This window comes from Pyxicephalus adspersus, chromosome 1, assembly GCF_032062135.1.
Source record: "Pyxicephalus adspersus chromosome 1, UCB_Pads_2.0, whole genome shotgun sequence".
NCBI classification, from domain to species: domain Eukaryota; kingdom Metazoa; phylum Chordata; class Amphibia; order Anura; family Pyxicephalidae; genus Pyxicephalus; species Pyxicephalus adspersus.
Window position 1 is genome coordinate 17,694,091 of NC_092858.1, and position 25,884 is coordinate 17,719,974.

The 25,884-nt window shown below is 36.7% G+C and overlaps 2 protein-coding genes across 3 annotated transcripts in view; both read right to left on the minus strand.

Annotated features, from left to right (window-relative positions):
• Positions 1-6,940: 6,940 nt before the first annotated feature.
• Positions 6,941-14,841, minus strand: LOC140324912 (neutrophil collagenase-like). Of its 2 annotated transcripts, XM_072403044.1 has the most exons (6): positions 14,681-14,774; positions 14,341-14,405; positions 13,947-14,167; positions 12,144-12,292; positions 11,032-11,157; positions 6,941-7,831 (listed from the first exon to the last, which is right to left on the minus strand). In XM_072403044.1, exons 2-6 carry the CDS (start codon positions 14,383-14,385, stop codon positions 7,653-7,655), a joined length of 720 nt encoding a protein of 239 aa, XP_072259145.1. In that variant the 5' UTR covers positions 14,386-14,405; positions 14,681-14,774; the 3' UTR covers positions 6,941-7,652. The 2 variants fall into 2 exon arrangements, with proteins under 2 accessions (XP_072259145.1, XP_072259139.1); XM_072403038.1 differs by lacking the exon at positions 14,341-14,405 and having other exon boundaries at positions 14,681-14,841.
• Positions 14,842-19,664: 4,823 nt separating this feature from the next.
• The window catches only part of LOC140321869 (matrix metalloproteinase-20-like), a 19,182-nt gene continuing 12,962 nt past the window's right edge, over positions 19,665-25,884 (minus strand). The window contains exons 5-6 of the mRNA XM_072398644.1: positions 21,989-22,092; positions 19,665-20,028 (exon numbers count right to left, since the gene is read on the minus strand). Of these exons, the coding sequence (XP_072254745.1) occupies positions 19,928-20,028; positions 21,989-22,092 (205 nt within the window). The 3' untranslated portion in view covers positions 19,665-19,927. The remainder of the gene's footprint in view (positions 20,029-21,988; positions 22,093-25,884) is intronic.

Sequence of the window (25,884 nt, forward strand, 5' to 3'; positions counted from 1 at the left end):
ATGATTCCTTGGAACTCAATAAAGGTCCCAATGAAAAACCTTTTAAGAACATATTCACACTCCAAACGTTATGTAGCTGTTGTAGACATGTTTGAACATGGTCTATTGTGCTGTTTTCCATTTACCATATTGTCCCAGAAGTCACTGACAATCTGCTGATTGATTGTGGTCGTTACATTAGCATTAGCAGAAAACTGGAGGTGACGGGGGGCATCTTTCCTATGGGTCTGCAGAAGTAATATATTTTGAATTGTTGACACCAAGTAGAAATACATCTTGATTCGGACTTTAGTTATGGCAATGTCAAATGGTGGATTTTGGTACGTTATCTGAACAGGATGATTTCACAAATTTTCCCACTTTTCATCTTGTTTTTTTGAAATTAAACATCTTCAATAATGCTTTGAATAATGTTTGGGTAAAGGCATTATGGCACAGTACCTGTGCAATATGAATACTGACAGATGGTCCAAACTTCTTGCATTATTAGAGAAATATATTTATCATTACAGAAGTAGTCCAGATGAATGTAAGTGCCACTAGCTTTTAATTGGTTGTTACCACTTCTGTGTGGAAGAAATTGCCATCTAGGTTGCCTTCCGATAGTTGTGGTTGTGTGCCGGAGCATCACATTTGCAAACCCACACAATATGATCAGCCAGGTTGAAGGCCTTACAGTGCTGTAGAGTAATGTTCTGAAAAGATAGATAGATAGATAGATAGATAGATAGATAGATAGATGATAGATAGATAGATAGATAGATAGATAGATAGATAGATAATAGATAGATGGATAGATAGTTGATAGATAGATATATAGGTGCCTTGATAGGTAGATATTATTCTGGTATATATTTACTTAAGGGATTGAAATCCAAGGGTTGAAAGGAGTATTTTGATGCACACTGTGAGGCATTTACAGTGTGTTTAATTTAGTGTAAGCAATTTTAGTACAGGAGAGGAACCTTTAAAAGTGACAGAATGGATAGCTGCAGGTCAATTACAAATTTGTATTTAAAGATGCTTAAATTTGGTTGTGCAAATTCCAGGTTTTTGAAGATCCTGATTCTCAGGATTCACCGAGGGGGATTTTTGTGAGTTGCAGCACTAATGAAACCACTTCAACATAAATAACATAGGATGAGAGCATGGTTTCACCTCCTGAAATATTCCTTCTGCTTTACTTCCTGTTAAAACAATCGTGGTGTTGTGTTGGTTAATATACAATCCTTTGGTTATATATTACATTCAGAATCTGTCAGCTATTCTTGTAAAAAACAATACCTTACTGAGTAATTCTTGATAATATCATTGCCACGTCATTATGAAAAATAACCACACTTTTTCAATGGGTTTGTAAGATTTATTGCAGGCATGTATGCAGAAAAGTATATGTCAATCTTTTGTGACCTTTACATGGAGATACACAGATACAACAATTGTTCTACAGGGCTCATAAACCACTCACCTGCTCGCCACCCCAAAATTTAACAGAGCCTGGCCTGTCTGCTTAACATGCAACTTGCAAAAGTGTTTACTTTATGTATAAGCCAAAAATAATGTTCAAAATTTTTACATAAAAATTAAATTTTCAATTTATTAAAAATGCATTTTATACAAAATCAAATTACATAAATATTTAAAAAGTAAACCTGGAATCATTGAAAGGAAAAAAAGTCTAATATCCTAATAAATGCCCCAAAGTAAAACATTTGACTAGGTCCCTGCTATAGTATTTTTCATTTTCCCATTTGCCAGCGCTGGTGGTTATTCTACATTAAAGACTTAATTTATAATTCAATACCTTACATTGATTTTAATAATAGGCTATGGACAATAAAGTAGCATAAATTTTAAATGTAGTAAAAATGAGCTTTCAAACAAGAATTTCTCTAGCCTCTGCAGCTACTTGTATTGTAGAGTAATTCATCATCAAGAATTACAGCAAGGACTCTGAAGATGTCTATTATTTATTTTGAAATTTGAGGAGGAATTTCTTTACTATACTTTTTGCTACAGAGGTTAACAAGGGCTTGTTTTAGAGCAGTTTTACTACTTGTTCAGTTAATGTATTTTTAAGAAAAAATATTTTACCTATGTAATGAATGAATTTTTTTTAATGAATACATTAATTAACTACCTTAGAAGACTTTAATTTTCAGGCCAGTGCCGGGTGACAATTTCCTCACGTACCTTAGACCTTAAGACTTTAGAGCAGCCTTTACCCTTTAGAATATCCTTGGCGAATCCTTAAAATATTGTTCAGGTGTGTTTGTGTGTGTGTTGGGGGTTACTTCTGCAAAAACCAATTTATTATGGGTCAGAGTAAAAAAGCCATATAAATGGTGGCCAGTGGAAAACATGTCCCTTTTACAGTGATGTACTCTACAAAGTAGATTCATGCAGCAGACTCTACCAAGGTGTTTTACCCAGGTCTATGGAGGCGTTATCAAATGAGAGGTCAATCAGCCACACCTCAAGGAACCACAAGCAACCTCTAGAGCAGTTTGTTTCAACCTTCTTAACAAGAGGGAGCCCTTGAAATAACTTTCAGGTCTTCAGGGAACTGCTACTATATCTACTATATCCACAGCTCACAGTACATTAGCATGCCTCTTACATTGCTGGCCAGTGGGAAGAATGTCAGCTTTACAGACAGCCAAAAAAAGATCATTGGTGTCATCTAAACTGACCTGATAGTCACAAACTGTTTATTGCTCAATGAAACCCTTGCAACCGCTGGAGGAACCCTAGGGTTCAACAAAACCATGGTTGAGAAACACTGATCTAGAGGAGGTTAGCCGATATTTTTCAGTCTATCACCCCTTTAGAAATACCCTCTTTAGATATTTTTCGCATGTAGGTGCCTTTCCTGCCTCAGTCTATGACTAGCCAGTGAACAGTAGTGAAATGATAAAGTCAACCCTCTGGCTTCTCCTCCACAAAGCAAGTTTATTGTCCACAGATATAAATGGAGGTTAGCCTAAAATGCTCTTCTGAACAGGAGGTTGCAGGAAGACAATTCCAAGTTATATTCAATTATTTATGCAAGTTAAAAAAAGTATAATGATGTGTGCTTATTACATGCTACATTTATTTTTTCAATATTTGCCTGAAGTTTATCTTCAAAAATGTTATATCTGGAATGGATGCAACAGGAAATGTAAAATTCATCTAATAAAATATGATATGACCTGTACCCAGCTATGACAATGTGAGGTTTATCACTATTATTCATACACAGCTGATCAATCTTTGTACTCATACTGTGAAATAGTAAGCTGAACTTAGCTTAATTAGCATTTTTTTAAAATATGCCTCATACATGGGTGTGACTGGATGGACTGATTTTCATTCGGCAAATTAGACAGCTGATACTGGGTACAATTCCAAAGTATCAAGTGGTTGAACTAAAATAGATGGAAAGGTAAATTTAAAATGGAATTTCCAGAGCGTGTTTAAAGCAGTACTTAAGTTCCACTTTTAAAATCTGCTGTCAGGCAAAGCTTTATTGAAGAAAAGCACAGGCAATGTAAAACATACTTACCAGCTTGATCTCTCTGCTGAACTTTGAAAATTGCTGAGCTTTGCATTCACAGCTCAGGAAGCCGGGATACCCGGCACATCCTGGCTTCATCTGCGGCTGCCAGGACTAAATGATCTCCTGTGCGGGAGTTGTCATCCAATCAAGATGGCTGAAGATTGAAGCAAGGAGGAGAAGAAAGAGGAGATGATTACATCCTGTGATGGAAGGGGGTCAGGTGAGTGCATTTATTAAATAATGATCAGGCAGGTGCAGATATTTTATTGCAGAAGGCGCATCACCTTTCCTTTTTGCAATAAAGGACCTGTCTGATTTCAGTTTCTTTTTAAAAAAGGGTTTTAGTTCACATTTTAACATCAAAAATAGATTTCTGAAAGTTTTTGCAATGTATTTATTTATTGATATAAATAAAACACTAAATATATTTCTGTAAACATTCAATGCATAGCCAGCACTTTTTTATTTACCCCCTAGCGTGCACTATTTTAAACCTAACACCCCCTAAGTACGTCTTACATGTGATCGGATGATTGTGGTTTGAATAAATGCTTTAAAATATCTAGGAAGCTTCATTTGCCAGGTTTGCCTGCAGTTATCAGTTCTTCCAGCCCATTCCCCTACAGCAGGTTTGTCAAACTCTGGCCCGCGGGACAAATTAAGCCAGGCACGTCCTTTTTTTGGCCCCCAAAATAATTCTTAATATGAATTACAGCTGGCCCGCTACTACAGCAATCCATAGTAACTGCGGGTCAGCTTCAATTCATATTAAGCTGCTGTTCTATAGATGCGAGTACAAAGGCACTACTACAATTCCCGGCATCACTCGTGTCTCTACACCAGCTGCCTCTCTGCCTATGCGTGGCCCGACATTTTATAAACACAAGTGATGCCAGGATTTGTAGTAGCGGCATAACTTGTGTCTATTGAACAGCAGCTTATGCGTGGACCCCGTGGAGTTTATACTGACAGGTAAGGTCAATAATCAGAAATTATTAGGATTATTATTATCAGGAATTTGCATAGCGCTATTGCTATATTAATTGTTTTACTGTGCCAGACAATGCAATGTGATACCAAATGAATGCAGCAATTAATTTGATTTCACATTGTATTCTCTGGCAAGGTAAAAAAAATATTCTCAATAAGAAGAAGTGGATATTACTGCATGCTCTTCTCATGTGTTCTTGTTTATTCCTATTGAGATTGTTTTTTCAATAAATTTCAAGTTTGGCCCTCAACTTGGTCTAAGTTTTAATTTTTGGCCCTCTGTGTATTTGAGTTTGACAGCCCTGCCCATACAGTAATTATAAAGGTGTCTCTCATAGGAATTTCCAGGTATTTGGTGATTCTACATTATAGAGAATATTTTAAGGATTGTGACATTGTCACTTGGGCTTGTAAATGTTTAGACACACACGTCCCTCTGCCACTGGGGAAACAACACTGGCCCAACACAAGCAATGTTTAATCTTAATGAACTGAAAAACACAAACAAGAAGTATTCAGTGGTATGTCATATTCAGTATATGCTTTATTCGCATCCCAACACAGTTGACTCAGGGGGAACAGTACAACTCCTTGACCCGTTTCGTACTACCAGTACTGATTTGACTTATACTCATCAGGCTTATGACTAGTACTGGTAGTACAAAATGCGTCAAGGTGCTGTCATGCTCCTTTAAATGAAGCACTTACTGGTTACAGCATGTTGCTGATTGTTTTTAGGTATTTTTCAATCCATTAGGGCTAAGCAAGGCCAAGGTTCATTGTTATTTTCTTAGTGGCAGCAGCACTGTGTATGTGCATATTGTGTAAACTGCATGTGGAATTAACTTTTGATACTGTAAATATGACCAGCATGTCTAAATTCCCCAGGCCTATTGGTTTGAAACTTACTACCCTTAGGGGGTGATGGTATTGCGCTTTCTTTCTTTTTCAAGCCCTAGCTACATGTCCACTCATTAAATAACTATATGAATGTGGTTCTGGCATTGATAGTAGATATGGATGTAGTAAAGCATGGGTTGTCCAAACTTCTTGCAAAGAGGGCCAGATTTGGTGAGGTGAAAATGTGTGGGGCCGACCATTCAGCACGTACTCAGGGTTAATGTGGGCGTAGGTCCCGCACAGCACACGCCCACCAGGGTGATGTGAGGGATTCCATGGGCACAAAGTCTGGTGTCAGTGTGGGCTCCATGCAGGGCACATTTTTGGAATCGGGTCCCACACAGCACAAGCCCAATATAATGACATAGGGTATTCCGTGTGCACACATAGGGACTCCCAACCTGCCGGATATGCCCGCCGAGTAGCGGGCCGATAGTTTGCAAGGCAGTTGATCAACTCTAATGAAATCTAAAATAGATTTTTTGTATGCGTGTATTTTACTGTGGTCAACAGTGCTGGGGGGCTGCATATTAATGATTTTATAACAGAGGCTGCAGGCCAGTGGAAATTTGAACCCGGGCCACAATCGGCCCGCAGGCCGGACTTTGGACATGCCTGTAATCTTTACTATTCATTCAGTAATGCAATCTATTTGTCCTAATTGTTATTCATGACAAAGCCACACAGCCTTACATTCATTATGACATAACCATCCATGGGACAGATGTTTGGCCCTGATTTTTGTTGTGCCTGATTTATCAAAGCTCCCCAAGACTGGAGAAGAAAGACTATTATGGGAGAATCTGGGTGATCCAGCAAACCTTAAATGGACCTGGTTAAGATTGAAGTCAAGATTAAAAACATTTGCCAAACAATAGAAAATCATTTTTGGTAACCCTTTCCAGATGTGCTTTATCACACAGGTTCACCCATGATAGTCTGGATAGTCTATCTTCTCCAGTCTTAGAGAGCTTTGTTAAATCAGGACCATTATCATCAACCTTGAACTCCCCAATATTATATGTGGATCAGCTTCATACAGTCTGGCCAAAATGATATATGAGATATGACTGAACTGCCCCTAAAAAATGGCTATCACCTAGTGTCAGATCTCAGTGAGGAAAAAGGAGTCATTGGTGTTGGTTTACTAAAGAAGTATAAAATGTTCACTTAGCAAATTGAATGTTTAGTGATTTTAGAAAAACTATGTTTGGTTCAACCATCCAAACATGTTCAAGCAAACCACGTATTGGTTACATTTGTTTTTCACATCTTTGGGTAGTGGCGCACAGTTTATTTTTTTCACTAAGCTATGTGAAAATTCACTTTCTAAAGTGAACATTCCATTTTTAATGTTGTTTTTTTTTAACAGTAGACTACTATTTCCTAAAAAAATGGTGCTACAGTGGAGATGCGCGTTACATATATCTGTTCATGCCAGATTTGTTTTTTTTTTAATAAATTGCAAAGCATCAAATCAGCTAATTTTCAAATGACTCCAGAACAAAATAAAATGTATTTCTCTTTAATGGCACATGCTCCATATAAGCAAATTAGTTTAATCTACTTAAACAGTTTGATCAAATTATAAACCACATATTTATACAATATTCATATAAGATTCATATTTTCAAATTAGATTGAATTATGTATATCAAGGGTGAATATTGCTTAAATCTTGTGTGAAAACATTTACAAGTAGACATATTGCTAGTATGACAGCTCACATTTTAAGAGCCTTCCAGATTTTACAGTGAATGCTCCCAAAATTAGTTATAAATCTATAGTAAATTACAAAACACTATTCATTTGCCAATTTGTAAGACAATACTTTGTGACTTAAAAGTGAGATATAAATGATTCCATTTCTTTAAACAAAGCGTCAGCACCTGACCATAATACTATTGGGAAATCATCTTTGGTTGTTTTTCTAATTACCAAAAAAAGTTACCAAAAGGAGCAGTAAGTAAAAAACTGAGCTCATGTTTTACACATGCTCAAGAACATATGGCAAAGCATGAGCATAAACAATGTGTGTATCTATATGTTCTACACATGCTCAAGAACATTTGGCAAAGCATGAGCATAAACAATGTGTGTATCTTTATGTTCTACACATGCTCATGAATATTTGGCAAAGCATGAGCATAAACAAAGTGTGTATCAAGGGACAATCATAAACAATCTTCTAAGCGCATGCTTGTTTAGTTGGCCTCTTGATTTATGTTGGCCTTCTTCCATAAAGTGCCTGGATCCGAACCACGTCATCTTCTGGCAAGCGGTAACCTTCTGTGTTCACATAGCGATAGTTTGGGAACATCAAAGCCGAAGGATTATTGGAATGTTCTAGACCCAAGGAATGGCCAAATTCATGTGCAGCAACCAGAAACAAATTGAACGCTGCCAAAAGAAAACAAATATTTAATATGATAATGACACAAGTATGTTTTCTGATACAAAAAAATGTAGGTATAGGTTAATAAAAAACTGTTGGCTAGGTAGATATGCGCTGACTTTGTTCTAAAATTTTGATCAGCTTTTCTCAACCGTTTTACCATGGCTAAACCATTTGAATAAAATTCCTGATCCTCAGGAAATCCCTTCTATAATTATTGTATTGAATTCTGGTTTAGAAAAATTTCTTTAGAACATACACTCTATCGTTTTGTAGCCATGCTAGATTACTCTTTTACTGCACTGCGTCCTCCAGATGGTGCCGCTCCCGTGGTTTGACCCTATAAAATTTCCAAGCTGCTGACAAATGCTGGGGTGTCCTTCAGGCTTGTGAACATTCTCTATAGTAGTGGTCCCCAACCTCTTGCACGTCGCAGACCACTAAATGCACGGACTCCGAACCGCACATGCGCTGGGGGGGCCGTGTGTCACTCAAAGGGGAAGAAACCTCCCCCGGAATGACGTCATGATGCCAGAACCTGCCAACTCTCCCATCGCAGGTCTGAGAATGCAATGGGAGAGTGAGCGGGTTGTGTCCAGAGACATAACCTGCTCTGAGCCTGCAATGTCCCTGAGAAATGTGGTCTGCGGCTGTGGCTGGTGCGCCCCCCCCCCCCTCCCCCAAGCGGGGTCCATCACCTGCTCCATGAAACAGGTCCAACCTACATAAATATTAGGACACAATCGGGTCTATGCATAAAAGCAGACTGTAATCACTGGTTGTATATAAATTACATTGCAGGGCTAAAGAGGTAGTGATTTTATTCTCTACGGGCAATCTACATATCCCTATTCTGCCACCTGCTAAAATGGCAGAAAGTGACCAGAAATTAGTATAGGAGAGACAAAATTCTGCTGAATTGGATGTCACTATTCAATCATGTGCAATCAAAAATTATGTTTTTATAGTATCCCCCTGTACATGATAGGGTATTCTGTGCAATGTGAATTTCCACTGCATTCACTAATCTAAGTGAAATATCCCTTGCAAGGTGATAATTTACTTATCTAAATGAACAGCTTAAACTAATTTGGGTGGGGAAACCCATACAGAGTTTTTTATTTTCATGTAAAGTTACATTGATGTCTGAATTTTGGCAGATATGTGTTATAGCATCAGGGTTCTATTTATTGAAGAGTTCAGTGGTCTGATGTTGCCACTATGGTTGTACCAAGATTAAAATTCTAATGAAAGAAATCTTAGTCAACAGGATGTGGCTTGGTGAACCCATCAGCCATGGATTGTGTCAATGATGACATGCAATGACAATTCAGGAAAAGCTCTGTGTATGGACAATGCATTAAAACAGGGAAATGTCATAGCAATACAGTATAAATTCTATGTATATAGACAAATTGCATCAAAATGAGGAACAATGTATGCAAAACAAAGGTAATTGACTAGAATAGATGCTGAATGTGATATTACAGTCACTTTAGTTCAAGCACCAAAAGTATTACAGAACTGAGTCAGCTCCTCTGTGATTCAGTGTCTGCAAAAACCACAAATAACTTGCTTGAAAAAGAACACATGATTCCTTGTAAGGTGTTTAGATTGTGGGGTGTTTCTGTTATTTTGTCCATCATATCAATATGCATGGAAGTGGGATCCCCGTTGGGAAGAATGTCACCAGATAGCCAATTAGATCATTGGTGTTAGTGGTAACTGACCTGGGAGGCACAACTGCTCAATGAATCCCTAACAACCTCTGAAGAAACCCTGATTGAAAAACACTGCTTTTGGTTAAGAATGCTTTTATACTCATTCATAATCCAAGCATCTTGACATGTGATTTTGTGTATTGACCCATTATTAGAAATAAGTCAATGTACCGCATTGTGGTCAATGTACCGCATTGAACAAATAATGTGCTTCAGTGTTTCAGTGTGGGAAATACAAGAGACATAAGTAATAATGCAAGAGGGTCAAGTATGTTTAAAGCCAAAACTTTTTCTCCACTTTGAAAACTTTTCACTTCATTTATTTTTTTTTTTTTTTTTTTTTTTTTTGTTTTTTGCCATCTGTGTCTTAATAGAAAGCTCTTGCTCTCTAGCCAAAACTAGAAAATCTTTCCATGGCAAACTAAGTTGCCCCAATAGGAAGATTTCTCCTATGCATGTTCTCATGACATGGATTTTCTATCACATTAGTGACAATAGTCACTAGGAGAAACAGAGTTAATCTCCCTATCTGAGAGATAACAATAAAACTTGACACTAACCCAATCTTAAATACTTTGGAACACTTTAGAGCAGCCATGGGCACACTACGGACCGAGGATGACCAACAACACTATTCCCACTGAATTGAACGTAAGTTTTTACTTTAATGGCTTTTACACACAATTTATACCATTTCATACAAACACTCTCCATCCATCTAATCCAGCCCATCTGTCAAATTTTAAAACTCATTGTGGGCAAAAAACACATCCCTGAGCTAAAAAAAATTGCCTAGCCCTGCTTTACAGGGATCTATTTGCTACATGAAACACCCCATGGAAAAGCAAACTTGTAAAAGAAGAGTATAAATGCTCATCTTTTCTGTCCCACACACTGTCAAAAAGTTATAAACAAAAACAAGGAATTTGTTTTTGAAAATTATTTAAGAAAATATAGGCTTTTCTTTAAAATTTTAAAAAGCTGGTGTGGGGGTGAGGGTCAAAGTGTTTATAAGATTCCCAAAATTCTAGGATTCACAAGAATTTTACCCAAAATGTTTTCATGATAAATTAAAGTTGATTTACACAAGCTAATTATATCTAATTTGAAAAATGTGTATATTTGGGATAAATGTTAAATAAATCTTAGTGAAAAAAATTTATAAATAGACCCCTTTGTGTTAACTGCAAAACTTCTGAACATAATATTGTCACCAAAATTGCTTTATGGGAAAATCTCCCCATAGACATATTCCCATAGATCTCCCCCCCCCAGCAATGTGTTCTAACTGACCCGATGGTACCCAATCCTCATAATAAGTGCTATGGAACCTCCTCCTGGACCTACAGGAATGGTAAGGAGAAGGCAGTTGTCACCCCTGAAATGCTTTCTTTGTATAGAAGCATTTTATATTTCTGTTTTACTTCATAGGAATGTTCTGCAGGTAAATCAATATAAAAAAACCCTGAGTTTGCATATCGTACCTGCTCTGTTGTTTGTCCATGTTTCATCTTCATCAAAGTGAGCATCCCCCCCGATTCCCAAGCCTGGAAAGTAGGCATGTGCCAGCACTCCATTACGACCATCAAAAGGTGACTGATCATTGTGAGCTAAAAAAGAAATATTATTTCAAATAAATAAAACATTTTTGTACATTTTACATGAAAAATACATCATGTCCACTTTATTATTTATCCTAATATAGAATCATACTGTTGCCCAGCAGTCAACATCTTGGTCTAGACTGAGACCATTACGTCAGAAAGCCTGCAAGAGCCCAACTCATGACCACTTCTCACAGGCCATTGGAAGAGGAGATCTTCTATCAATGAACAGGACAACAACGGACGAAATGCTAAAAGTCTGCTTCAACAAAGGTCTGATGGGCTCCTCATGTGAATGTAGGATTCTGATGTAAAGGGGAGACTCTGATGGAAACTGAGGCTCATGATCTAAAGGTGGGACTCAAATCTGAAGGGGAGAAACTCTGACAAGACGGGAGCACTCCAATGTGAAGCGGACCTCTAATATAAAGAGGGACTCTTGTGTTAAGAAGGCTACTGTGGTGTAAATTGGGAAGATCTAATATAAAGTGGGGAGTGGGATGTAAAGGGGGAGAGAGAGGGGTCCAAATGCAAAGCGGGAAGAATAAAAATTTAATGTGAAGGATCTTTTCCTAAATTTTAGGGAACCCATAGATCTCTAGCAAGAAGACCATCAATGGCTTTGCAGAGTTATCGCTGAAGGGGGGACCTAGGTCCATATTTCACATCAATGCCCAAAGGTCTGTAACTACACCACTGCACTCCAAATGATGTGCTTCTTCAGTATAATGACACTTTTTCAGTTTTTTTGGGGGGAAAAATACTGGATTCTGTTGGTTTGGGTAATTTTCCCTAGTTGATGTAAAGCAAAACTTCAGCAACAAAATTAAAAAAATAAAAAATATCATAACAAAGTGTAGGTGACAAGGTTCTGGGGTAATGGCTTGATTTCCATACAAGCAGACAAATGACAGTGGTTCCAAGTAGAGAAAAAAGCCTCTAATTAGCAAAAAGTAGACATGATTACAACTTTTTTTTCTTTATTCACTTACATGATCTTGAGAACTGAATAAGTATATCAGCTTGGCCAGTTATGACTTTAGTGAAACTGAGTGGGGTAACTTGGCTCCAGGCTTCAAAAGCTCGCTTTATTGAATCATCAACCACATCCATGGGTAGGTCAGGAGTGTAATTCAGGATTCTGCATACACAAAGGTTACAAAATAATCGAAATCTGAACAATGGAACCTCAGTGAGACAGAATAAACTGATTCATATATCTATAACCAGGACATGTCTTATTTCCATTTAAAAATAGTAGCTATGAACTGATTGCTATTTTATGGATTTATTTTGCGTTTGCTTGCCTTGGCTAAAGGAAATACTGTGGTGTCAGACAGTGAAGGCTCATACTGATATCTATGGCTAATAGTGAGCATCTTTTGCGATGTGTCTGAGGTTTTCCCTTATTGTTTATCCATTATCAGGCACATTCTATAAGACAGTAAAGTTGTAAAAAGTGCAGTAACACCCAGCAGGTATTACTGGAGTTACAATAAGTTATAATAGGTAGCAGTAATCCTTTTCGACTATGGGTCTTGTTCAACATTTGATATTCTTAATGGTGTTGTGCACATTAACTGTGCAGTTAATTTATCCACTGTGGCAATTTTCAACCACTTTGTAATTGGGAGCTGTCATAGGCAATTTTGTGTGGACATACACGTACCTTTATTTAGCAATGTAGTTTTTTTGCACATTTTGGAGAGGTTAGGCAAGACATAGTTGAAACTGCAGGCTGCCCTGGTATGCTACATGTGTCTCAAAAATGCACTACAACAACATTGCATGCAAACTGCTCCCATTTCTTTGAATGATAACCAGGGATTTGGGGCAGTTGAAGACTGGATGACTGCAATGACTTTTTTACAGTTGCACCACATGTATACCAAAAGCCCTGGATGGGGGGACTCATGGGTATGCATTTCGGTATACATGTGGTGCAACTTTGAAAATGTATACTGGTTGGTTGTTTTATTCTATGTGCTATATTTCTCCTTTCCTCAAAAAGCAAGCAACTTCCTGTGAAACGCATAAAAACAGCATAAAAATAAATTAAAAAAAAAATGTTATGCCTCTGTTTTGATTTGTAACCTTCTGAGTTTTTCAATGAATTTCAATAGTAACCTTTTTGCACAGGCTAACAATAAAAATAACAATATTCTTCTAGGAAAATCCAACCATTCAAGTCTATGTCTTGGAGTAGCAAGGAAAAGTACAGCTGGGGGGGAGTGCTGGAAATGCCAGATGCAGCCAATGTGGAGCTAAATCAGTGGCCAACCACTGAAACTCCCTCTTCATTAAAATAGCCCTGCTACTACAATTCCTGGCATTATTTACGTCTAATAAAACAGTCCAATGCGGGGCCACGCATAGGCAGAGAGCCCGCTGGTCTATAGACGCGAGGAATTGTAGTAGCGGTGCTATTTCAAAGCAGCGGCGGGCCAGCTGCAGTTCATATTTAGGATTCCTTTGGGGGCCAAAAAAAAGGATGTTGGGGGCCAGAATTTGACATCCCTGTAATAGAGAAAAAGTATCTTTTAAATGTCCTATCAGTGTATATCCATAAAAAATCCCACTTTTTACATGTTTTCTTTCAAATGTACTTTATTATTTTGGATAAGACTTTTTTTGTAATATTGTTTGCAAAATGTTTTTAATTTTTTTATGCAATACATACACAACAAATGGAAATAAATAAACTTGTACAACAACACCATAAGAGAAGGAAAGTTTAAGCCACACCATAAAACCCTCATTGTGTCCTAATTTTGATACATCAGAGTGAGACCTACCTGTAGGTCAGGGAAGATTGTCTCCACCTTGGTCTTCCAGGAACAGCTCTGACTTCTGCCACATCAGGCATTCCACATCTGGGAATTTTCATCATGTTCATCGTGTTGTTATCCAACATCCCTGTTACCCTCATTCTAAAGAACCTTTGCATTTCTCTGATCCTCTCAGCAAATGTATTTCTTGATTTGTTTGTAAATGTGTAGAATTTGTTTAGGTACGTCTTATAAAAAAAAAAAGAAATTTGGGTTGTAAAATGCACATTGGTATCACAAACAGTGTTGGCTTATACCCCCACCCCCAAAAAATAAAAACAAATAAATACACTATGCATATAATTTAATATTATACCTTATGTATACCTTTTATATTATACCTTAATATTATAAGTTATACCTTTGTGGCCTTGTCCTGCTTTTTTCCATCAAATAGGGCAAGCATTAGGCTTGGAGGATATCAGCCTAAACATACATATAATATCATATCACCATATCTTATCTAATGAGCAGTGTACAAAATGTTACAATAAATTCCAAAAATAATTTTCAATTTTTGTATTGTTTCAGCACTGACTTCAGTACTGCAGGAAAGGTAAGTAAAAGTGTTAACAATCTTCTTTACAAGTACAACTTTTATTGGCATAATTTATTTAATCAACAGAATCAGATTAAAGCAGCCTATATGCAGCAATGTTCTTTCACCGTATTATCTGGCTAAACATACACAATGAACATACCTCTGCAGTCTTGCGATCCTCCTGAGTAAATTGTTCTGTATTTTCCATAGTCGGCATTGCCAGTATGCCATAGCACAGTGAAAACAGCAGCAAGATTTGCACTTGGAATTTCTCCATTGTGAATACACAGCTTCTACTGTCTATGCCTGCAAGTGCATCTTCCTTTATAGCAGATTGTTTATCTGACAAAGGGCACATTTCACAATTCACTTATCCCCTGACCCTCCTTCTTAGTTCTACATTTATTATTTAATACCAGATTGTATTTACCCATCAGGTTTGATTTTATGTGGTCATCTTGCCCATAGGAAATGTATTTCTTAAAAATGTAGCTTCTGTTTGAAAATGTATCTTAATTTTTATAATACTATTGAAATTACTTTATATTATTGCAAAAAGCTGCAGATTCTTCCTTTAAAATGAAACATGTCACCAGAAACTGCTACTTACATAAAAGAGGACTAAGTACAGGATATATGTGTTTATTGTATACCAGACCTGAATTTGAAAATTGAATATTTGATATAAAATATGAAATTAGTTCCTTTTAGAAGCATGCAAAGAAACATACAACTAGCAGGTATTTATTACCTCTTACAGAGATCACAGTACTCCCTTGTATTCCAGAGGAACACAACTAACTTTATTCAATCATATATAGTCATCTTGTGATTCCTGGCCTAAGAAGATGAATCAGAAATAAGGCAATCATAAGATCTGTCAGACAAGACACACAGTGTCTTGTCTGACACAGATTATTGATCATTCCAAACTGTCCCTTGGAAGGGTTGTCATTTTTTTGAAATCCAATCTTTATTTTCTTCTTAGTTGTTAATCTTTCTGGTCTGATTTTAAGCCTTTGTATAAAAGTACATTATTGTATTTATATTGTATTAGTAAGTAGTAAAAGAGCTTGAAAACTGACCTTTGTAGCTGTAGGCACTGTGGAGAATTCAGTCTGACAACCAAAGCAAAGCTAAGGTGTAATCTGCTAATTATTTGTCTCCAGTGGTTCCATTTCTATCAACATTCTAATGAAATTATGAAAAAAAAACGTTTTGTTTTTATTACATAGCTTATTTTATGCCCAGTGTTGTCATCATTAGGTTTTTGTACTTTTCTATTCAGTTCAGTGAGATTGTGGCTGGTAAGAGGCACAAGGAGTGCTTGTGCAAGAGCTTCTTAAGAACAAGAAAGTGGATCTTCAATGATATAAAGAAGTGAAATGAATGACATGCAGTTGGTTATGCTGGAGAATAAAGGGCAAGAGGATGCTGTCAATCCTCCAGCCAGAATTTGAGACATGCATGCTGTAAAAAGTCTATCGATTGGAATAAGGCTATGTTCAGACAACCACTGAACCACTTTGTCCCAAACCCAAAGTAGCACAGTGAGTGTTTCAGTATCGCTCATTGCCGCCTGCTGTCAAGCTTTGGTTCCAGCGCAGTGCTACGGGTGGCCGAGGTGCCACTGGGAGCCACCCAGGAAAGCCTAATACTGCTGCATCCCTGAACCTAACATAAGCAATTTCAGTACTAAAGAGGAGTCTTTACAACTGTACAAAGTAAGGCTGGAGTTCTGCAAGAAAAATTGAATCTGTTGTTCAAAGTGTGAGGACGAGTGCAAGTGGGGCTATCACCAACATTTTCACTTTATATAAAAGGGTAGATAATTTTTTCTTTATAAAAAAGGGTTATCCTATTTTTTACACTAAAAAAGTTTGTTTTTTTTAAAAAAAGGAGGAACACCCTTCCGTTCTGTCTTCTTGTCTGAAAGGTAGAGTAGAGCCTCCTGGGATACCTACATTACATTTCGGGGCTGTTTTTCTGTGCATTCCCTGCATGCGCAGAAAGTGATTGTCCCCTGCAATAGGATAAACATGCATACACAGTGGCATCAGCACTCTTTTCTTTCTATTTACAGCAGTGAAAGTGGTGTTTTTGTTTATTTTTCTGACAGTTTTACTCCAAGTTCAATAGGAGTACAGTTTTTATGAGGTCTGCATATCAGATGACAAAAGGTGTGTATTTTTTGTATTTGTGCTTTTTTCCTGCTTCTTATAACTAAGTACATCTGATGAGAAAAAATATTTTCTGTATAATATATGAAGAATAACTTTTATCTAAAATATGTCTGCAAATAATACCAAAGCATCTAAATCATTCCATGGCTGGTCAATGACTCTATGGTTCATTTCATAGATAGATAGATAGATATAAAAAGAGAGAAAGAGTATTTGGATTCTCAAATTTACTCCAATTTCAGGTGTACAAAACAAGGTTTGACAAGTTTAGTATAGAAAACTCAACCAACCTAACTTCATCCTTCAACACTCAACACTGAAACTTTGATTACGAGCTAGATCTTCCAATCCAGCATTAGTGCTTGACTTACAAAATAATGTTTTAGATGAATTGACACAAATACCCAAAACAAACTCCAAAATCGTGTGAAAATTCTCTTTAGAAGAATTATGTCTGCTACAGCGCAGGGAAGATGGTGGTGGGAGACAACTCCATATTATTGCCCAGAGTTTTGGAAAGGGATACCCAACAAAGCCATGGGCCTGATTTATGAAAGCTCTTCAAGGCAGGAGAGGATACACTTTTATCAGTAAAGCTGAGTGATCCAGCAAATCTGGAATGGATCTGGTCCAGGATTCAAAACATTTGCTAGCAAATAGCAAATGTTTTTGAAATAATCCATTCCAGGTTTGCTGGATCACCCAGTTTCACTGATGAAAGTGTATCTTCTCCAGCTTTGGAGAGCTTTAATAAATCAGGCCAATGGTGTTTAGATGTCTACACAAATATGGCCATATAGTGTTTGTGTGTCTAAAAAGCTATAATGCTTTGGTATTTGGTAGTGTTATCCACAATCAGACAAAACAATATAAAATTTACACATTGAAGAGTCAAATTATTTAATGCTAAAAAACAGACAATGATAATATTTAGATTCTTACATGGGAGTAAATCCTAACTGTCCATTTTAATTGTTGGTTATTGAGAAGGGGACAAACCTAGACAAAGGGTTATATTTCTCAAAATATTTGGTATGGGGCCAAGTTGTGTTACTTTCTCAATGAAAAGGACTCTCTAGACATGAACACTGTTGGAACTGATGGTTTACTGTCATATTGTGGACAAAATACAAAGTAATATTTCACAATAATTTACATGATTTTTGTATGTTTCATGCTCTGGGGATTAGGTGTTAGGATATGTTTAGAAAGCATACCAGCCCAACATATTATTAATTGGTAGAGACAACAAAAGGTACCTGGCTTACAGGCATTGTGCATCCCCAATAAATTCTCTGTTTTTGTATTTTGGTGTTAGCCATTATTGGGTTATAGGGCTGGAATCCCAAATGATAAAATTGCAGCCAGCAAGACAAAACTTTTATTACAGCTCAATGAAAAAGAAATGTGATTAGCTTTTAAAAAAAAAAAAACAGCAATTTGATTTTAGATATTTTGATAAAAGATCCACTTTGATTATCTTGTGCATTTTTAAAGTTGCCCATGTTGCTTTAATGGCATAGATGATTCTGATAAGTTAAAATTGCTTTTTAAATTTATCTATTGATTTCATATCCAAAAATATCCTAATGTAGCTCATAATGTAGGAGTACATTTTAAAAAGACATTATCAATATCCTTTCAGATCAAGACATAGGGCCTGATTTATTAAAGGTCTCTAAGATTGGAGAGGATTCACTTTAATCAGCGATCAAAAAATCCGGAATGGATCTGATCCAGGATTAAAAACATTTTCTAACAATTATCAAATGATTTTTAGAAATCCATTCCAGGTTTGCTTGATCACCAGGTTCACTGATGAAAGTGTATCCTTTTGAGCCTTGGAGAGCTTTAATAAATTAGGCCTATAGTCTGTAATTAGGTATTTATACTTACTTAGTCATACTCCCTTGCTGCCTCCCCATACAGTATCCTTGCCTATCTTAGCTCTGGTGTTGGCTGATGACAGAACTTTGACTGAGAAATCACATCATGACATCCTCTGCTTTTTGGTCTTTGGGCATAGTGATTGGCTTGGATCTGAACATATGCTTCTGTAGGGCTCTAAACATGCAGGAAGTTGGTGAAGGAGTGTGACTTGGTACAATGGCAAAGAAGAAGGGAGGGGGTCTATGTACAGACACTGTCACTTTGTCCATTCAAGTCTCTATTATATTAAAGGAAAGAGACAGAGAAAATGAGTCTTGTCGAGGCCAAAATATTTATATTGTAAATATAAATACAAATACAAAACAGTGATAGCATAAGTATAATACAAAATACAAATTAAGTCTTAAAAAATGCCATAGCCCATTTCCCATGAAGGGAGTGAAAGGCTTTGTCAAGACTTCAAGTTCTCTTTCTACAATAAATGATGAGGAAAGAGATATAGGATGTATATTTAACTCGGCTCATTAACCCGACACGTTTCACCCCACCCCTAGGCTTCCTCAGGGGTATTGGAGAGGCTGTAGTGACACAAATGTTGTCTGTGGTGAATGGTAAGAGGGTATCAATAGGACTCCGTAGGGTTGACACTTAACTTAAAAAAATGTGGAAGGCTTACATCAAAAAGATTGGAGGCTAGTGGAGAATAATTTATCAATTGTGTGGATTAGTTTCAAGAAGATGATAGAATGATATTTGGTTAACAGAGGGATTCTTACAAATATGCACAGAGAAGAGTGTACCAGCTCCTAAATGGTGAATGAAGTCCTCCGGATCAGATTAGCATGTGCCTGGAGTCCAAGACAGACGGCATATTTTGGCCTCAACAGGACCCCATCTCTGTCTTTTTCCTTTAATGTAATTTATATGATTATGTAAGCAGTTCACTACTAAATACCAATCCAGTCAAGGGAATTCACTCTATTTTCTTTCCTTACATAACTAGATAACATTAAGGTCTCTAATATTCTATTAAAATTACAGTAAAATTAAAATACAAAACAATACAAAACGATACAAAATTATAAAAAAAATGGACAGTTGGTTAGCAAAATACCGACATTAGAATGACATATACATATTTATTTTTTGTCTTGGCCCATATATTGTGTTTTTTGGCCATATATCTCAAAGCTGTCAGGCACCGTGCCAATTTTTAAAAAATTGTTTACACTTGTTTAGAGGACAAGTTTGTTTATCTTGATGCAATTTTACATATTTCATACAATTTCCTATGTTCTTGCAAACACTTTTGGTAGAAACACATTGCCTGTGGCTCAACATCCAATCCAGGAGTTGGATTTCACAACATTGACCACATCTTCTTTCTCTGTGTCGTACTTGTATGCTTTTGGGCCTGAGAAAAAGTAAATGAATCCTGAAAATGGGAAAAAACAGCTATTAAAAATATTCAGGTTAAAAAAAATGAATATACCTTAATCTTGTTTTTTTATTATCAAACTGTTGTTTTATAAATGGTAAATAAATATCTTAGATATGACAACAGATTCCCAGAGCACTCTGCTCTAGCTAAAATGAAAGCACTACACCTGTTATTAGGATTGAAATAAAGGAATGAGCCTACTTACTGTATGTTGAGTCACTCCCAATTAATTTAGCTTAAGCTAATGAGGTTATCTATTAATAATCAATCTTGAGCATATCTTTTAGAATTCTGATTAGAAAATTATTATTGTTTAAGGTCAAGTTGAGAGGCCAAGTTTTAGAATCACATTTTAAATGAATCTTCATTGGTTATTGTAAGGGGTATGTATTGATGTATGTGTCCAAAATAACATTTTTAAGTTGTATTTTGGAGTTCGGGTATAAAAAGAATAGATACATAAACATAATATCAAAATGAGCATCAATAAAAACCCATAAGCAGTGGTTACTTTCTGTGAAAACTGCAAAATGCTCAGTACATTTAGAAATATGGGCAGTTTAAATTCTAAGCAAACATGTTTGCCCACAGACTGGATTGCTGCCTATGCCTCAATGCATTGGATTCCTTTGAGCTGTCATCCTTGAGGGGATTGTAAGGAACTTTGAGAATTATTGGTGAAAAATGTGAGTTTAAAAAACCTGTATGTTTTTATTGATATATATTAAATGGTTTGTGGTTTGATTTATTCAAATATGTTCATTTGATGCAATTAAAGATCTCAATTCAGTTCCTGAGGAAGTGGACTCTGTCTATGAAACACGTTGAGGAATGATTGAGATTATGTCACCAAAAATGTGTCATGGTTTTGAATATGTTTATAATAAAAAGATTGTTGTACTGTATATAAAATCTTTGTTTTATTATGAATATGTAAAGTGGATTGTTATGTCTTAAAAAGTCCTGCTCCTATTTCTTTTTATTTTGTCTTGTATTGAATTGTCTAATGGGGATGTGGAATTGAGGGTACAAATACTTATCCTACCTTGGGTTAAAATTTTAAAAGTGTTTAAAAAAATGTAAAAGTTTTAAAAGGAAACATTGACCTACTGCTGTCAGGATCAAGATGATCTTTACACCTTCCACTTTCTTGGACATTTAGAATTTCCCCAATGTCTTATTGACCATTGACCAACAAGGGGGTGGATGTGGGAAAAGCCAAGATGACTTTTTTTAAGTCTTAATACTTATTTTTACATGCAGTTTTTCCTAAATCTAAAACATTTTCCTTTGTGCATCGGAGAGAAATGTGCAGCATAAATCAGGAGAGCCTCTGAGACAATAAGGAGCCACTTAACAGGTACTGTCCCATGCAAGGAATGCTGGGGGCCCATTTACACATTCCACTGTTGTGTTAAGATAGCCCATTCAAATAGCATACAATGCAACTCTGCGTACAGGCCCTTGGAGATTTTCAGATTTGGGCTGGACCTCTTGAACTCATTAGATTGGTAGAGGTATTCAACATACAGACCTGGCAATTCTGATCTATTCCACCTGAAGTTTTGTGCCTATAATGCAGGAAAAGTGAAGAGTTGGTAGACAGATAAAAGCCTATCTGTATCAGACCCATTGAAGTTATTGTAAAGGTGCTTCTACTGTGGCACTACAATATAAACAAGGTGGAACTGCCACCATTCAAAATCTCGGTACTTATACTACTGTCAAGGAAGAAGATGAGTTACTTTAGGTCAGTAAATAGAACCAAAAAAAATGGCTGCACTTTGATAGAAACTGCAGTTTTCTTTTAAGGATGAGGATCTGGAAAAAGACTGCTTTTATTATTAGGTATTAAATTAAGTGAATCTAATAAAAAAAATATTTTTTATTTATTTCATTTGTTATAGAATAATACATATATATTTAACAAATAATATTTAATTTGCTTACTTACCATTTACTTCAACTGCTGCATCCACATTTCCCTCTACCCCGGAAAACTCATCATCAATGCTTTTGGGGTAATCATTCTCCATGACCCGGTTTGCTTCATCATAGCTGATGGGAAAGAAATGGGATTATAAAACCGGGAAGTCTTATTGTACAGTTTTCAAGTTAGGGTTTAATTATGAACAAAATCAAAACTTATAGTATATGTACTGGTACAATAGCATTTGCACAATAGTCTCCCCTGCAATATTGTTTTATTGCTCTAAATTACTACCAGTGGATTTGTTATTTTTAACTTTTTGTAGAAGGGTGACAACACTGGTCATTTGGCAATGGAATTGAACAGCAATGTGTTATCAAATGGCCAGGAAAATCTTAGCTTCATATGCCATTGTATATGGTCATTACAAAACAGACACACAAATTAAAGACCACCTTAAGCTAAGTTAACTGTTGTATATAGTTTGACCCAACAACTGTAACTGACACTTTTATTGGACAATTTGACTTGTGTCACGCACGGAGAGACAAGACCACTAGGGGGCACTACGGCTTGCACAGAGGTGGTGTGAGCCCTGAGAAAGGCCAAGGCACAGAGTCTAAGCAGTAACCAGGTTTTCTCCAGAGCCTCTGATGGTGAGGGTGTTGCGCTGCTGGTTACTGCCAGGTTGCAGTCCTTGGGTACACCAAGGTGGACAAACATGGTACCAAATCACAGCAGGAGGATAGTCGAGGAAGGACGGGTTTGAGGCAGGCAGCAAGCAAGAGAGGTCAGGTCACACGCCAGGGGTCAATTGCCAGGGATCCAGGAGACAGACACTAGTGACACAGGGGCCACTGCGGGCACAGGGAACACAGGAAACACTGGAAGCAACAGGAGGCACAGGAGTCTCAGGGATATCCACAGACAGACAGAAACACTGGAACAGCACAGAGACGTTGGCTGGGAACCAACAGACTGGACCACGAGGGGTTACACAGGAGCTGGACAGAGGAAACACTGAATTAGGCACCAGGTGAACAGGAACTAGCGCAACAGAACTAGGGGCTTGGCACAATGGAGACATGTTGCACGAACACTGAGTGCAATGTGTGAGGTAGCTAAATAGCCAGGGCTGGTTAAGGGGCTATCCTGTTTGGCCAGCGAAGCTGATAAAGCTTGCTTGCGTACGCACGCCCAGAGTCAGAACTGCCCGCATGCGCAGGAGAGACACGTCTGCACTTTAGCAAGGAAGAGGTAAATGTGACAGTTATGCAAATTAAAAAATAATAGACTTACAGAGATCAAGAGGTATTAAAGAAAATACATTTTCTGCTAGTGTTGATGGTTCTAAGATTAATGCTTCCCATTTAACTTCCCATCCCTAAACCCTAAATCGCTCTTGGCCATAAAAAGTTCATTAAACACAATATAGTTTAAATTACAGTTGTTGTAACAAACCATTTAAAATTGACAAGGGTGCCCACTATTGTCATTATTTGTATTTTTCATTATTTAAATTTTCAATTTAGGATAGTCATAAATTAGGTCTAATCCAATAGGGTGGGCTTAACCAGGTTTCGCTTGGCCCTACAGGAGATCTACCAATCCCCATGACCTACAAAAGTCTGGAATTAAGGATATGTACAACAGCTCTGCTAAAAAGAAAAAAAAAACATATGCTAGGACCCTGATAATTGTGATGGGGTTCCAAAGAAAATAATCTATTTAAGTATCAAGAAGTTAATCCAAAGGCTTTTATTAATTTCTGTTTAACAAAATTCAACAAGGTATAAATAAACTATTCCAATAGTCAACTTTTAATCATATTTCTGAAATCATAACACATGTTCATGATTTTATAGTATACATTTAAAAAGGGGAAGATAAATAGCGTGCCATGTACTAAAAACTAATTTCCCCATTCTTCTCTGTGATGGAACATAAAAGTTCCATATTTGGTATTGGAATGACATTACCAGTAGCATAGGGCATCACACCCTAACTGAAATATCACATTTGTTTGTACTGACTTTTTAGGGCCTAAAAACGCAAAGAAGCCTAAACCACTGTTAATAATAATGGCCCTGACAATGCTACACCCACACCACTTCACATGGCATAGTGTAATTCAGTGAAGAAGCAAGGTTACCCCATCACAGGAAGCTGCACTAGGTATACTTCACAGGTATTTGTGACAACCAATTAGTAATTACTAATATGTTTTTCTGTTGGTTGAACGCCTACTTTTTGACCTAGCTATGTAAGTATGGAAAACTATGGCTCAGTTCCACTATAGCTGTGTGGTACATTTATGAAAATGCATGTGCGTGCATTGCAAATTTGTGCATGTAAACATGTACATTGTCGCAACACACAAAAAAACAGCCTAGGTACAACTGTCACAACTGTGACTTAGCAGGAGGTAAATTGAACCTCTGCAGGAAGACCAAGGCTCCCATAGAGCACTACATAATGCTTGCTTGGAACAGGTTTTCTAAATAAACAATGTAAGCTTTGAATTGCATCTAGCTGATATATAATCAGAAATTCCAGGTGGGCTTTAAAAATCCAGTAGATAGCAGGCACTTCTGTTGGCACAGAGCATACACCTATGGTTGCATTATTATATACAAAGCTATATTTGGGAAGGCTGCTGTGCACGCTGTATGGTTGAAGCACCCCGTAAAAGGGGATAAGAGATATTAAATTCTATATGTGGGAAGTATATGTGTATTTATATGACGTGCACACAACTGCATACTTGAATGACAACACCACCCATGACTCACTGGTGTTTCTATTATTATTATTATTGGTAATAATATTCAGCGGACTTGTGATTTTTAATCATACTGTGAAGTTAAAAAGCTTATTTCTGCACGTCCTCATCGCTTTAAATGAAAATCATCATTCCTGTTTGCTCATAGCATATTTCAAAATTAGTAAGTAACACAAGTGGGCTTTATATAAAAACAAAGACAATATTCCCATATGGGTTTTTGCTCATCTCAAATAATAACAGATTTCTTATAAGACTGTGGCAAAGAGGCTTTGACGAGTAAAAATCATTTTTAACATCAGTTTGAATGGGTAAATTAAGTGCATTACAGGTGCCGTTAACTTGCTTAAGGTGCTTTTGCAATCCTTCCGACTTGTATGGTGATAAAAGTAAATTTCTTTTACTATACTACATTAAAAGTGGTACGTAACAGGAATAATAGGTAACAGCATATTACGGGATATGAATGGGGATTTAAATTCCATGTCTTACCCTTCAAAACTCTCATTCTGCACATGTGTTTCCCTAGAATTTTTATGATATTTCGAGAAAATATTGCCTTGCTCCTTAAGCATATAAAATATTTATACGTAAACCATAAAACAATAAAAGCTATAAAAGAAAACTAAGATCTTAAAAGGGGGGGGGGGGGTGAACACATTATTTTTGATTAATTGATAGCCAATAGTTTACAAGTAACAATCTAAAACACCGAAACAGCATTTTTTCTCAACTGAAAAGATTTCTGCAGCTAAAGATCACAAGCTATTAGATCTTGCTGGAGCAAGTTGTGCACATACACCCTAAAGGCCTAAATAAAGGGCATGCGCACTATATGGACAAAAGTATGTGCACACGTTATGTGTTCACTATATGGCTACAAATGAATGACTTTCAGTGTTACCAGTGGAGGATACTGTTAATATTAAAGCATGCAAAAACATTTTAGATAAATGTGTTACAACCTTGTGATAATGACATTATTTCTGTGCACAAAGCCAGCTCCATAAAGACAATGGTTTGATGAGTTTAGTGTGAAGGAATTCAAGGGATCATTACTCTTTAAAATATTTTTGGAATAAATTAGAATGCAAATTGTGGGCCAGGTCTTTTCATTTAACATCAGAACCTGACTTTA

Bases quoted from the DNA above. Each gene is read 5' to 3' on its own strand.
- LOC140324912 (XM_072403038.1), bottom strand. From the start codon at position 14,797: ATGGAGAAATTCCAAGTGCAAATCTTGCTGCTGTTTTCACTGTGCTAT. The intron at 14,168-14,680 runs GTATGTTCATTG...TTTTTTTATAAG, and splicing joins AGGATCGCAAGACTGCAGAG to ACGTACCTAAACAAATTCTA. The intron at 7,832-11,031 runs GTACGATATGCA...TTCTTTTGGCAG, and splicing joins ATGGACAAACAACAGAGCAG to CGTTCAATTTGTTTCTGGTT.